The sequence below is a fragment of the Marmota flaviventris genome, chromosome 14 (assembly GCF_047511675.1).
Source record: "Marmota flaviventris isolate mMarFla1 chromosome 14, mMarFla1.hap1, whole genome shotgun sequence".
In the NCBI taxonomy this organism is placed as follows: domain Eukaryota; kingdom Metazoa; phylum Chordata; class Mammalia; order Rodentia; family Sciuridae; genus Marmota; species Marmota flaviventris.
In genome coordinates, this window is record NC_092511.1 from 30231083 (window position 1) to 30246720 (window position 15638).

A 15638-nucleotide genomic window follows, 5' to 3' on the forward strand; every position below is an offset into this window, starting at 1 on the left:
ATCCTTTTATTATTATTACATTTTTTTTTTTTACTATGGTGCTGAGGATTGAACCCAGTGCCTCACATGTGAAAGGCAAGTGCTCTACCACTGAGCCACAGCCCTAGCCCCCCTGTAATCCTTTTAAAAGGTATAATTATTAGTAGAATTTTTAAAAAGGATTCATGTCCTGAACCAGTTGAATGCATTACACTCATTATTACCCATATACAGCACAATTTTTCGTAACTCTGTGTATATATATGTTCACGCTGAATTATGCCATCATACATGTACTTTTTTTTTGTATTACAATTCTTAATACACATACCACAATTTTTTATATCTCTGCTTGTATATGTTGACACCAAATTCAAATCTTCATACATGCATTTTGTATAATGATGACCATCATATTCCCCCATCCTTGCTATTCCACTTCCCCCTCCCTTTCCCTCCCACCCCTCTTCCCTATCTAGAAATAATCTTCCTCCCATGCTCTCCCTCCCTATCCCACTTTGAGTCTTCCCCCTTATATCAGAGAAAACATTTGGCATTTGCTTTGGGGATTGGCTAACTTTACTTAGCATAATCTTCTCTGACACCATCCATTTACCTGCAAATGCCTGATTTTGTTCTTTTTTAGTGCTGAGTAATATTCCATTGTGTATAAATGCCACATTTTTTTATCCATTCACCCACTGAAGGGCATCTAGTTTGGCCCCACAGTTTAGCTATTTTGAGTTGTGCCGCTATAAACATTGATGTGGCTGTGTCCCTGTAGTATGCTATTTTAGGTCCTTTGAATATAGTCCAATAAGAGGAATAGCTGGGTCAAATGGTGGCTGAACCAGTTGAATTCTTAATAATCAAGTTTGTTTCATAGTAAACTAGTGACAGTGACCCTTGATTTTTATAATAACTAGAATATCACAGTGAGGGAACCTTTAGTTGGTATGATTTCTAGCATGAGCATATGATGTGGGGACATGAACTTAAAGCTAAGCATAAGATAACTCTTTACATTTAATTAGACATTGTGTATTTAAAAATATTAATATAATAATAGTATACATATATTTATAGCATTTGGTGTTTAAGGAAAAAGAATAAAACTAATTTGGTATTATGTACTTTGATTTTTTTTTTTTTTAAATCCCTAGTGCCTAACAATACAGCCGTGTAATTACAACTGCTTAGAAATTTCTTGAAAATTGAATAATTATTCCTCAGTGTGTATTGAGATTTCTCTTAGATGACTTGGGCATCTTGTTTGGTAACATACAACACTATATGAATGATTTTCCTTTTGTCTTTAGAGCTATTGTCCCTTAAAACGAATATCAGAGTTCTAATCCTCCCTTAATAAGTATTTATTATTATAATTCAACTGATGATAATATTAAATACTTCAGAGTTGCATTTGGAAAAATAACAATTAGTTACAGTTTTGGTTTATTAGTTATGTTTTGGCCAGAGGTTATTTTAGTCAACTGTTAAAATGAATTCTCATTATTTATTTTTTTATGAGATAAAATAGGCATACTGCTTCTCAAATGTTTCATTGGAACTCCTCTAATGTTGGTATATTGTATAGGTGAGGAAATGACTTGAAATTTATTAAAAAATTTTAAACTAATTTTGAAAAATTAGTTTAGGAGCTGAGGATATAGCATAGTAGTAGAGCACTTTGCCCTAGCATGTGTGAGGAGGCCCTGGGCTCCATCTCCAACACCATGCATTTTTTAAAAAAAAAATCAATAATTAATAAGAATGACATCTTGAAAATTGTTGGTTTTTAGATAAAACAAAATGGAGTATGGTTTAAATTTTTTTTTCTGAAAGTAAAATATGAAGAAATCTTTTTTTTTTTTCATAGGATGTTTTGTATACGGTATGCAACCCTGTTGGGAAAGTACAACGCATTGTTATATTCAAGAGAAATGGAATACAAGCAATGGTTGAATATCCTTTATTTGTTAATTTGATATTAATATATATGATTACTGTGTAATTCATATTAGATCTTACTGTTTTCTACTTAAGTGTTACTAGACAAAAGGTGTTTACTTTTTCTTCCTACAAAAGTCTACTTGGCTTAGATTTTAAAAATGAAACTGCATGCCCATAGAGAATTTTACCATTTTGATAAGAATAACTTGGTGCCATAAAACATTATATACTTCATCTCACATTGTGCAGTATCACTGTTTATATATGTACACTTCAACCTTTTTTTTTTTTAAATATATTTTTATTTTTTGCAGTTGGTACACTTCAACCTTTTGAAGTTTATCCCTAATGAACTTCACTGACTCTCCTCTTAAAATAGTTTGGAAGTAGCAAAACTTTAGAGTCACTAGAGTCTTTTTTACCTTTCTTTTGAACCTTTTAAGTAGTCATGGTTTTGTGGAAAATCTACTTTGTTGAATTTTTTATACTTTGAAAAAAGCAAGTTGCAAAATGGTATATACAATACAAGCTCATTAAAAAAAAAAAAAAAAAAACCTCCACCTATCTGTGTATGGGCATGCATAGAAAAGGTAGGGCTATACAGTGAAATCTTTAGCAGTGCGTGCTTCTGGTAAAATGTTTTTGCTTTTGGTCTTTTTCATATGCTTTATTGATTTGATTTTTTTTAAACTGTGAACTTCAATAATTTTTAAAAACCAGTAAAACTAGTCAAGTGATTATAAAACTTTGCCTTCTCAAAAATATATAAAATTGCACTGGGTGCGATGGTGCATGCCTGTAATCCCAGTGGCTTGGGAGGCTGAGGCAGGAGGATCAAGAGTTCAAGCCAGCCTCAGCAAAAGTGAGGCACTAAGCAACTCAGTGAGACCCTGTCTCTAAGTAAAATACAAAATAGACTGGGGATGTGGCTCAGTGGTCAAGTGCTGAGTTAAATCTCCAGTACCAAAAAATGTGTGTGTGTGTATACATACACACATATATATATTTTTTTGTTATTCATTTTTGTATTACTTTGGTTCTTTGTAATGTTTTTCTGCTCATTCCCCAATTTACAAAGTCTACTTAGCAGGATTACTATGGATAGTTTGTTTTGTTTGGTTTGGTACTCTTGATATTAAAAATAAATTCTATCAAAATTTGTCTAGAAATTTTATTTGGCAAAATATTTCTAGAATTAAAGAGTTATTTCTGATTATTTTTATTACCTTTTCTTTGATAGTGAAGAATGATTAAATATCAGATACTTTGAACCAAATTTCCTTAATAGAGCTTATGTTCGAATCAGTCCTTTGTGCACAGAAAGCTAAGGCAGCACTCAATGGAGCAGATATATATGCTGGATGTTGCACACTAAAAATTGAATATGCAAGGGTAAATATTTTTCCAATACTTTACCAAAGAAATATTTATGCTTTGGGAAATACAGTTTAAACTTACTTTATTTTCAATCTTGACAGCCAACTCGTCTAAATGTTATTAGGAATGACAATGACAGTTGGGACTACACTAAACCATATTTGGGAAGACGAGGTAGGTATTCTATGCATTTTAGAATATACTTACATCTGCTGACAAATTTTACATGCAGTTAGATTCCTGTTCCTGAGATGAGCTAGTTAATTCAAATGAAAATTTGGTTGGTGAATGCTTTTGTTGCAAAAGACCATGTAATGCTGGAAAATAACCTTGAACATTAGTGCCCCCTACTGGTATGTACTGAGCTATTTATATTTAGTTCAACAAGAAGCCCACACATACAGGCACGCCCGCAGTTCAAGGACTTGCATTTCTCCAAGCAGCTCTCTCTCTTTGGAGGAGAGAAAACTGATTCAGAATATTCCTTACAAACTGCAAACTTGCACACTGCTTCTCTATGGAAAGGACTTTTCCCCCAAGCTGGACGAGGCATTAAGAAGGATAGAGGACTCCAACAGGCTGACTCTACACTTCATCATGCACAACATCGGCATCAGCAAAAAGCCCTCTGAAAAAACTCAGACTTGCAATTCACCTTGACTGCATACTGCATGCACCATCACCCCAAGTTTTTAAAGAAGGACACTTAACAGTACTTCAGACTTGCATGGGATGAACACCATGATAGACTGTGCCCATTTATTCAAGTTGTATGTATATATTGGTCTGATTTCCCTTAAGTTTTCAGTTGTAGAATTTTAGACTTTTCACCAACGGAAACTAGACTTTTATCTACAATGTTGTAAATCTTGATGCCCATTACTGTAACTGTTTTCAGCTTAGATTCAAGTTGTTAATTGGCAAATAAGCAGGGCCAATTTATCAACAGATCTTGGAAATTGATGATGCTCAACCAATCCACACAGATACTAAAGATACGTGGATTAGAAAGGTGCACACTTGGCCGGGGGTAGAGCTCAATGGTAAAGCACATGCATAGCATGTGCGAGGCCCTGTGTTTGATCCCAGCACCCAAAAAATACCAAAAAGAAAGAGAGGTGCATACTTGCTGCACTTAAGTATACTTTTTTCCCCCCTCAATTGTGGTCATTGAACAGAATTCTAACATAATGAAGAGGTGCATTATATGTAAAAGATGTTTTTCTGTGTGGTTTGATTTTTGTAAAGTGACTGTTCATAAGTTGTCAGTTTTGTAACAATTTAAGGTTATCACTTATGTTAATTTGTGTAACTAGAAATTTTGACATTTCAAATATAGGTGAAAGTAACATGTCTGTTCAAGGTAGAATATATTTAAACTTGATAAATCTGAAAAAATGAGAGCATTTCATTTGAGATGCATATTCATCTATAGCCTATAAATGCTAAATTTCATGAGCATAAATTTCATAAAATTGTTCAACTAACTGTGTGGCAATTCTGGAATATACAAATTAAAATGTGGATCTTGTAAAAACAAGGGGGCTGCAGTATTGGCTACATCTCAACTACAATATCTGTGTTTGAACCATGTGTTGGAAAAACTCAAGATGAGTATGTATAAAAGTCAACTAGAAAAAAAAAATCATGGCATCCAAAATATCTTGGGCAGTGGGTACGCTTTAGTGCACGTACTGTTTAGCAAAAAAAAAAAAAAAAAAAGACAATGTGATGATCCTTTGCATGTTCAAATATTTAGGTCTTTGGGATGATTGGCTTCTTTAACTCACAATTTCTGGAAAATCATCTTGCCTTCTGCATGGGGTTGTAAATAGGTTTGTTTTTTAATGAAGCTTTGGCTAGACCCCCAGATTTTCACTACTTAATGGAAATCTGCTTGGCCTAGGCTTGGTTCAGTTCAATCCAATATTGGAAAACAAAGCCTTAGTACTCAAACAACAAGGCAAGTGGTTGATGAGAAATCTCTCACTTCTGTCAGCTTATAGTCAGTTACTGAACACTGAGTTTTGATTTTTGTTTACTTATTTGAAGTGTAGTGCTTTTTTGGTTGCATTTTTCTTATTGTCTCAAAACATTTTTAGATTTTAACAACATTTATATGTATTCTTTAAAAGGTCTAGAGTTTACATAAAACCAGCATAGTTTTTCACACATTTTTAGTCAGATAATCTGTTTAGAAATGTGTAAGGCAGATAATACAAATAGTGAAATACAATTAATTAAAGGATGAAAACAATTTTCTTGATGCTTTCAAGGGAAAAGCTCTTGTCTTCTAATTTCTTACAGACAGGTAATTTTCTGGCAAGCCTATGGCAGTTTTCATATTTTTTTTTTTTTCTGTAGTGATCTTAGCTTGCACTCAAATGGATAGATCATTGAACCTGTTTATCTGTTCTGTCCAAATAAATACCTTTATTATATATCTTTTTCTATAAAAAAAAGAACTCTTTACATTTTTTTTTTCACTTAAAAATATCCTATTCAGCCCTAATTATTATAGACTGATATATTCAGTGTTGGATTCTTCTGCTTCTATTTTATGTGACTTCGTTTTAGGTAGAATATACTTCAAGTAATGAATTATTAAAAATAATGTATGACTGAAAGATACCTTGGAAATCATCTACTCTTAATTCCTTCATTTTATGAAGATTGTTTCTGTGACAACACATCAAATTAGTGATTAAGTTGGAATCTTCTGGTTCTCAACCTAGTTTTCTTTCCTTTATAGCACTGTTAACTTATCAATAAAATTGAGCCATGAAGACATTATGGTGGTTTTGGTTTTAATATTCCTGGAGTATATAAGGAATTGTATTTAGTGTTTGATGGCTATGCTTAAGTAAAGGAACAGTACCAGAAGGAATTGGCAGACTGAATTGATTCAAGATGATTCAGACTTAAATGATGAGAGATGGTGGATGCCATTTGATTTAAAAAAAAAAAAAAAGAACTGAATATTTAGACTGGAGAAACAATGCTTTGGGAAAATGAGGGAAGGGTCACAATAGCTTTTCAGGTATTTAGAAGAGTTTTCAAAGACTATGAGGTTACAAACGTTAGAATGTGGGTAAAGTGTCAATTTCTACTCAATATAAAAATTAATTTTCCCACAATATAGGGTATTTGAAAAAATAAGGGAAGGTAGTAAGTTGTTTTGTTTACTGATATTGGGTAAACAGAGGCTAAATGGTCCCAAATAATAGGGATGTTTTTATATTGAACTGGATGATCTCCTTAGTCCCTTTCAGTGTTGTGATAACTTAGAATAGGTAATTAAAACTATACTTCACTAGACTGAAGTGAATATTAAACTATTTCTCATCTCCCATAAACCTGATTTGTTTAGGTGACTAAGGATATATGAAAAGCTCCCTCTGAATTTTCAAAGATTAGAATGATCAGCAGACTTTTCTAAAAAGTATTGTACAATGATTTTTTTTTTAATTCTCTATTTAAGATAGGAAGTGCTGTTTTAGAAATCTCAACAACTAATTTTTTATTGATGCCTCGAGATTTGGGGAAATTGGCATGCCTTTCCTGAAAATGTAGCTAGAATAAAAATTATCCTTTAGAGTATTGTAGTATTCTCATCCAATAATGTAGCCCCCTTGGTTAGTTTTATCTTGGCATACTTAAAAGTTTGGGGGTTGCTCATAGTTCTGCCTGGTGTTAAGGTCTATAGACAATGACCTATCTATGAGATAATATGAGTTAGTGACGTGAAAATTTTCAGCTCTCAAGTCAGTAGGTGTTTGTAAATATGTGTATATACATATAAATACTCTGTGTTTACTGATTGTGAAACCATGTAATACAGGTTGTTGTTGGCTTATGCTGAAACTTCTTGAAAGAAGCCCACTTTGAAAATGTGTTGCTGTTGAAGCTAATAGTATGATTCAGGTACTGTCTTTCAAAAGTACTGCACTTAAAGCTTGTTTTAAAGACATGTATTGGTAAAACCTTCTGTACAGTGTCAACCTCTAGCATTGTGTACATTCATTTTCTGCAAAGTATCTATTCTTCCCTTAAATTTGAAGTGTGATTGTATTTGGCATTTGCCAAAAAGATATTTTCAAGTTAAGTGGAATTTGTTAGATAGAATTATTTTCTTAAACTTTTGGTGTTTGTATTTAAATTGGATATGAATGGATGTTTAAAGTTAACCAGGAGTCACATTTCTTTTATGAAGTATAATGGATGTTTTGAGTGGGTGTTTCCCATGTGAGAACTCTGTGAAGTACTTGGATCAAAATTGTTAAAACCATGTTTCTACTTTTGTGTCAGATAGAGGAAAGGGTCGCCAGAGACAAGCCATTTTGGGAGAACACCCTTCTTCGTTTAGACATGATGGCTATGGTAAGTTTGTCAAGGCAGAAGGAGGGTAGTACAGATGAACTATTAGAATTTTTGCATTTCTGATGAAGAATGGCACATTTCTTGTCTCTGAATTTTTCCTGCTCATCTGATTTGATTTATATGGGATCAGTTCCTTAAAATGTACTCCCAAGAAGTTGTCCCAAATCCCTTGTTTTCTTAGGATATTAATATACCAAATAGTCATTGAGATAAATTGAGAGCTATTGGTTGGGGATTGAAAACTGTTTGCCATTATATTTTGTTTGGTTTGATTTTGATTTGTAATGGGCTTTGACCAGAATGAGGACCAAAAAGGAATATTGATCAGTAGGTTTATTTTCTTCAGTAGTTATGAGCAAAGAGAAATTTTGAGTAATAGAGGCAAAAGAATGGGGTATTTGTCAAAGACAAAGCTTGCTTCTGTTTAGATTTTAGTTCTACTGTTGGTATTTGGGTTTGCTTAAGTTTTAATTCCCCTTTTAAAACTTCTCAGCTCTTGTTTGCTGTGTTGATAATTAAGATTATGAAACCTAGAATAATAATCTTTTTTTTTTTTAATTAGGCTTCAAACTGTTGTTCTTCCATGTAGATGTTGCAGATTGCTATTGATAAGACTTAACTTGATATAAATTGTTTTCAAGTATTTTTTTAGTTTTTAGTGGTAGTTATTTTGCCCCTGCCTATTCTGTGCATTACAGCTAAAATACAAGACAAAGTGGGAGGAAATATAAATTGCTGAAAAGTACTCTTGGGATTTTTCATTGAGAAACTCCTGATGTCTGTTGTACTGAATGTTTTCAAATTGCTTATGTATTTGATTTAATGACAATTCTTAGGTGTGAAGGTGTGAGCTTTATTATTCCTTATCATGTGTGATATATTTATGTTCAAGGTTCCCTAGTAGTCTATATGGCACAGAAGGTTGAAATGATCTGCTATATGTCAAAATAGTATGTCACAGAATGGAAGTCTTAGTACAAGTTTTAGTGAGTGTGTTCCTTAATCATTTTTATTAGTTGTTGTCTAACAGAATTACTATTAAATATGGTTGTCTGAGTGGTTCTGGTCCTGCAGTAAAGAAACACTTGGCTGAGAGCCTGTTGTGCTTTGCGTAATGGAAGGTTACAAAAATTGCTAATTACTAGTTTGTAGAATAGTTGTAGAGTTAAATATGTCAATGGCAGTCAAATGAAAAGCTAAAAATTGTCTGAATGTTTTGCCAAAGGGGACTAGAAAAACTGAAAGAATAAATGAAGGAAAAGGAACTTTACTGTTGAGTGTTAAAACTGATTATTTTCATAGTATAGGTTTTCAAGTTTGTTTCTTTACAAAATGTTTTACTGAAAAATTATATAAACAATATATTACATGCCCTACAAGAGCCTTTTATTTTAAAAAACAGCCTACTGTGAAATTCTTTGATAATTTCATGTCCTGATTTATTGTATGTGGGAGTAAATTTTAAAATGTAGGCTTATATAAAGAGAAGGGCAAAATTCTTTGGAATGACAAGTTGTTAAATAGAGATCATTGAGGTTCTGGAGAGTCCTGAGGGGAGATGGTTGTGTCAGGGCATCCATTCTGAGCTGTGTCTATTAAGGCATTGAACTCTGAAGTTAATTTGTTCTATCTCCTAGGAGTATAAAAGAGGAAACAGAGTCTGAATAAAAAGTGGTAGAGAAGAAGTAAGATGAGGAAGTAGGAAGAAATGGATGAGTGGTACTGATAAAAATTTTTACAAATTTTGTGGATCTTAACAGCATCCCGTTAGCCAAGAGAAGAGCAGAAGAGCTTTGTTTGCATTTTGGGGTCACATCATGAGTGGCTTTTCCTGTAATAGTCTAAAAGAAAGAGGAAGTAGAAAAAATTGAGTCAAGACCCATAGGTTTCATTAGATTAAGCATATTCATTGGTTTATTATAGCAATATAAAATCTATGTTGTCACAATTCTTTAAATCTTTTCAATTTGGGAAGTCTAGCCCTATGAGATGAACAGATGAGAAGTTTATACTTAAACATTAGAAAAAGTGAATATCAATATACTTACTATGAGCCCAAGAAAAGTTTGTATATTAATTGCTAGCATCTTTTGATGTGGTTTCTGGACTGAAGATTTTTTTAAAGTTTTGAAAAATGAGAAATGCCTTCAAAATGTTAGTAATGCTGTTTATATAGCATTTCCTCACATAAGTGGATTTTTTAAATACCTGATATATATTTAGTATAGCAAGCTTTTTAAAGACTTCTAAGTTTGTTTAAACGATATAAGTAACAATTTAAACAGTGTAGATAACAAACATAATTTTAATTCTGATGGCTCAAGGTCATAATTACAAGCATGATTTATTCTCTTGTACTCACTTTGGTTGTTACCTAGAACAGTAGATCTCAAAGTATTTAGATTTTAGCCAACTTAAGCAGAGTAAAGTTTTCGACTACAGGTCTTTTCTACTTCATGAAAAAAGTGATTATAGTGAGGAGTAAAACAAATGGCAGTGACGGGGAGGCAATATAATAGGAATATATACTTTTGCAAAAGGAAGAATGATTGATATTTGAACCATGGTATAACCATCTTGAGTTAGAAGCCAAAATATGTATAATAGCTAGTAGTTTATACACCACAAGCTATATTAAATTGTTTTGATAAGCTATCACTTGTAAGAGCAGTTTTAAAAAGTGAACAATTTAAGGTAACACTGATGATGCATTGATAAGTATTCTCCAAAGTTGCAGAAATTCACATTGTATTTGTATATGTATGCTCAGTAGTGTTGCTGTGTTGCTATAAATAGCAGTTGTATTTAGGATAACTGAAAATTGAACTTCACCATAATCTCTAATAGCATTTTATGGATATCAAATTTTGTAGATCTTAGTACTCAATTAGTAGACAATAAATAGTTCTAAGTAAGAATGAAAGTCAGTGGCATTACATTCTTTTCTTGAGAAATAAGGGAAGGACTTGAGTTTTTGTATTAGTTTGTTGTTGTTGTTGTTGTTTTTTAAATACATCAGGAGGATCTTTTCGTACATCCAGACTGTGCTTCTATAATCACTTCTCGGGAGTACCTGAGATATGTAGGGCTTATGTTTCTAAGCTACATGTCTTTATCTTACTTGATACTTATGAGTTATTCTGCCTCTTGTTACTGTAAGTGTGCTCTATGCCAATTTTTAGTATCACTGTTTCGCCACACACACTCATTCTATTTTACACTCTAGTTTTTTGTTGTTGTTGTTACTTCAAGTAACAAGAAAATTTTTTTAAAAATTGTAGATGGGAAAGTAAGATATAATTGTTTTAAACCAAAGTTAGCAAGTTCAGTCTTATTGAGGGATTCTTAGTTTGGGATGTAGGTTTGTATGTTTCTGTTTCTGTGACATCAGTTTTAGATATTCAGATATTAATTCCTGCTGGGTTCTTGATGGTGTTTTTTTTAAAAATGGAGGTTACAGAATGATAAGACACCGATATTAGATGCCAAACAGGTTTTAGTTTCCTAAAACAAAATTAGAATAGAATACTAACCTGAAAATACATTATTGTGCATTGTATACAAGGAGACAACTTTTTATGGAACTAAAGATGCTCTTTTGTTATATCTGTATAGAGATTACTTCCTAGGTTTTACTGTATACTTTTTTTATAGTACATTGGCAATTTTTAAAATTTGAGGCATAATTTACATACAGTGGCCCAGAGTTTTACATTGGCTCCCCCCAACCCCAGAGCCTAATCCCATATAATTTTTTGTTAGGCTATAAATTTATATTTTTAAAAATGGTAGCCTGTGTATATAGGTACAGATCAGTGTATATTGGATCCAATACAAATGAAGATTTTATTAATTTCCCACAGTTTATTTATTCCTACTCATACACTTTATGTTTTTGGATGTATGTAAAACTAGGTAATATTTAGAGTTTATTTTGGGGAGATGGGGAGTATAGCTCAGTGGTAGAGCACTTGCCTAGCATGTCTGAGGCCCTGGGTTCAATCTATAGCACTAAAACGGGGGCGAAAAAAACATCCTTTTGTTTTATCTGACGTTCATCTATTGAAGTATTTACAAATGGAACTATGTGTATGTGTTTTATTTGTTTTTTGTTTTGGTCATTTTTTTAGGATCCCATGGTCCACTGTTGCCCTTACCAAGTCGTTACAGAATGGGCTCTCGAGATACACCTGAGCTTGTTGCATATCCATTACCACAGGCTTCTTCTTCTTATATGCATGGAGGAAATCCCTCTGGTTCAGTTGTAATGGTTAGTGGATTACATCAACTAAAAATGAATTGTTCAAGAGTCTTCAACCTATTCTGCTTATATGGAAATATTGAAAAGGTGAGTTTCATTTTATGTTAGTTTCTTTGCTAGAGTATTTAGTAGTCATTCTGAAGAGACATTCAATATATGTCTTTTCCTTATATCAGAAGCATCCAAGTCTTTTTCAGGAGTGACTCACACAAGCTAAAAATCCATTATGTATGAATTTCAGAAATTATTTTTTGTTGCTAAATGATAAGTATAAGTTGTTGGTACTAAAAAAATTTTTTTTAAATAACTAATATAGAAGTTCAAAGCAGTAATTTAATCAGCTACTAGAATATTCTGGCCATAAACCCTTTATGGATAGTTCTCAACTAATAGTGCTTGACTTAGGACTTTTCAACTTTACGATGGTGTGAAAGTGATATGCATTCAATAGAAATAGTACATCAAATTTTGATTTCTCATCTTTTCCCATGCTAGTGATATGTAGTATAATATTGTTTTTATAATGCTGTGAAGTGGTAGCAAGCTACAACTCCAAGTCAATTACATGATGAGGGTAGACAACTGATTTTCTCTAGTCTGCTGTGTTGATAAGACTTCTAAGTTTGCTTAAACGATATAAGTAACAATTTTAACAGTGGGTCTGTTATTAGTCAAGTTATATCTGTATATTTGATCACTTCAAAGAAATTTTAGCACTTACCATGTTGAACTATAGAATTTAAAAGGGCAGTTAACTTTCACAGAGCTAGGTATAAATAAACATGTCTAAAGAGCTTGTGCAGAAGTCTTGCATTTTGGGAGAATTCTAAGGTTTATGTACTTCCTGAACAATGGTATGAATATCTTCCAGGGACCAGTGTGCTCCATCAGTACTGGAAACTGACCTACTCTGATAGAATGTTTTAATACTGTAGTAATGCTGTTTTCTGTCTGTTCTTTTTTTAAATGTTCTTTTCACAATGAAAAGAGAATACAAGCGTGTGAGTCACAAGTGTGTGGGAGGAGAGCATGACTTGAAAAGTTGGTACTCTTAGTTTTTATTTTTAGTTCACTAATTCTCAAGTCTCCTTGATCTGGAAGGAACTCTTCTGAATTCTGAAACAACATTTTTCTTCATTATTTAATTATATTAAAAAATAGAAGAGAAATAAAATTCCACATTTGGTCTGAGGGACAGCACTTTGGATATTTCTGCTTATGTAACTGCTTATATAATGGGGTAGATTTGATAACGTTGGGGAGAATAGATTAAGTTTTTTTTTTTCACAGACATTTTTCTTAGACCAGGTTGTTTTAAAGTTTAGGAACTGCATGTTTCCATGGGCTTAATGTGTATTTTATATTTTATTACAGTACTATTTTTCTGTTTGTGCTTTTCAGCTATGTAGACAACCATACTCAGGCAGTTTAATCTACATCTTTAATTGATCTTTGTCTTTATGTTGGGAAGTAATTTTGTGATTGAGAAACCCAAATTGCTTTTTTGAATAAAACTTAAGTTTTTCTGCATGTTATCGGACAATTCTAATATCTTTTACTCCACATCTCAAATATTTTTAAGATTAAAATGACACATTATTACACATTATACTCAAGGTATCATAATCCTTTAAAGACCTAGAAATAGTTAATTTTTCCTGACTTTTTTGGGGAGATTTACCAGTATAAGAAGTATATACACTTAGTCACTATTAGATTTTTTTGTATATAATTGGATTAAATCAAGGGAGAATTTTGTCCACAAGAAGAATGATTTCAAATAAGCTGAAAAATATTGCTACTAAATTTTTTCTAAGTACAGATGTAGTGTAAAGACACTATGTCACATTAACATTAATAAACTAATGGAAATAAATCTGATAATTGAATATGTCTTATAAATAGGTTCTCAGTATTCCCTTGAGGTAGACATGTAAGAAAGAAGTATTTTCAAGGCATCATGTATGATAGTGGTACTTAATTATTTAGGGACTTCTTAAGGACTAGGCATTATGCTGAAATATTTATCACATTTTCTTTCACCTAGTTTTTACAACATTAAATACTAAAATTGGAATACCGAGAGATACGTATGATCTCTGCCCAAGATGTTATGAAAACTCAAGTATACTGTTTGTTTTTTAAACTGCTCTTACGTTGCAATTCCTATTGACCATGCTATCTCAGGCTGTTTTATATTTTATAGCATCTTGTTTATTACCTTAACAGAACTCCGTATAGTTCGTAGTTATTATTTGCTTTGAAATTTCTGATCTACCTACTAGACTGTTAGGTTCAAGAAGATTGTGTTCAAAATAGGAAAAGAAGAACTTAAATTATCACTATTTGCAGATGACATGATTCTATACCTAGCAGACCCAAAAGGGTCTACAAAGAAACTATTAGAGCTAATAAATGAATTCAGCAAAGTGGCAGGATATAAAATCAACATGCATAAATCAAAGGCATTCCTGTATATCAGCGACAAATCCTCTGAAATGGAAATGAGGACAACCACTCCATTCACAATATCTTCAAAAAAAATAAAATACTTGGGAATCAACCTAACAAAAGAGGTGAAAGACTTATACAATGAAAACTACAGAACCCTAAAGAGAGAAATAGAAGAAGATCTTAGAAGATGGAAAAATATACCCTGTTCATGGATAGGCAGAACTAACATCATCAAAATGGCGATATTACCAAAAGTTCTCTATAGGTTTAATGCAATGCCAATCAAAATCCCAACGGCATTTCTTGTAGAAATAGAGAAAGCAATCATGAAATTCATATGGAAAAATAAAAGACCCAGAATAGCAAAAACAATGCTAAGCAGGAAGTGTGAATCAGGCGGTATAGCGATACCAGACTTCAAACTATATTACAGAGCAGTAGTAACAAAAACAGCATGGTACTGGTACCAAAACAGGCGGGTGGACCAATGGTACAGAATAGAGGACACAGAAACCAATCCACAAAACTACAACTATCTTATATTTGATAAAGGGTCTAAAAGCATGCAATGGAGGAAGGATAGCATCTTCAACAAATGGTGCTGGGAAAACTGGAAATCCATATGCAACAAAATGAAACTGAATCCCTTTCTCTCGCCATGCACAAAAGTTAATTCAAAATGGATCAAGGAGCTTGATATCAAATCAGAGACGCGCCGTCTGATAGAAGAAAAAGTTGGCTACGATCTACAGTCGGTGGGGTCGGGCTCCAAATTCCTCAATAGGACACCCATAGCACAAAAGTTAATAACTAGAATCAACAAATGGGACTTACTCAAACTAAAAAGTTTTTTCTCAGCAAAAGATACAATAAGAGAGGTAAATAGAGAGCCTACATCCTGGGAACAAATCTTTACTCCTCACACTTCAGATAGAGCCCTAATATCCAGAGTATACAAAGAGCTCAAAAAATTAGACAATAAGAGAACAAACAACCCAATCAACAAATGGGCCAAGGACCTGAACAGACACTTCTCAGAGGAGGACATACAGTCAATCAACAAGTACATGAAAAAATGCTCACCATCTCTAGCAGTCAGAGAAATGCAAATCAAAACCACCCTAAGATACCATCTCACTCCAGTTAGATTGGCAGCCATTATGAAGTCAAACAACAACAAGTGCTGGCGAGGATGTGGGGAAAAGGGTACACTTGTACATTGCTGGTGGGACTG

General features: G+C 32.9%; 1 protein-coding gene across 2 annotated transcripts in view; it reads left to right on the top strand.

Moving 5' to 3' along the window:
* Hnrnpll (heterogeneous nuclear ribonucleoprotein L like) overlaps positions 1-15638 on the top strand; it is a 39185-nt gene that overhangs the window by 15185 nt on the left and 8362 nt on the right. Inside the window, exons 4-8 of one of the 2 annotated variants that reach the window (XM_027922893.2) lie at positions 1859-1944; positions 3228-3324; positions 3411-3483; positions 7618-7689; positions 11820-12037. In XM_027922893.2, coding sequence (XP_027778694.1) covers positions 1859-1944; positions 3228-3324; positions 3411-3483; positions 7618-7689; positions 11820-12037 — 546 coding nt within the window. The remainder of the gene's footprint in view (positions 1-1858; positions 1945-3227; positions 3325-3410; positions 3484-7617; positions 7690-11819; positions 12038-15638) is intronic. The other variant, XM_027922894.2, reaches the window with a different exon arrangement.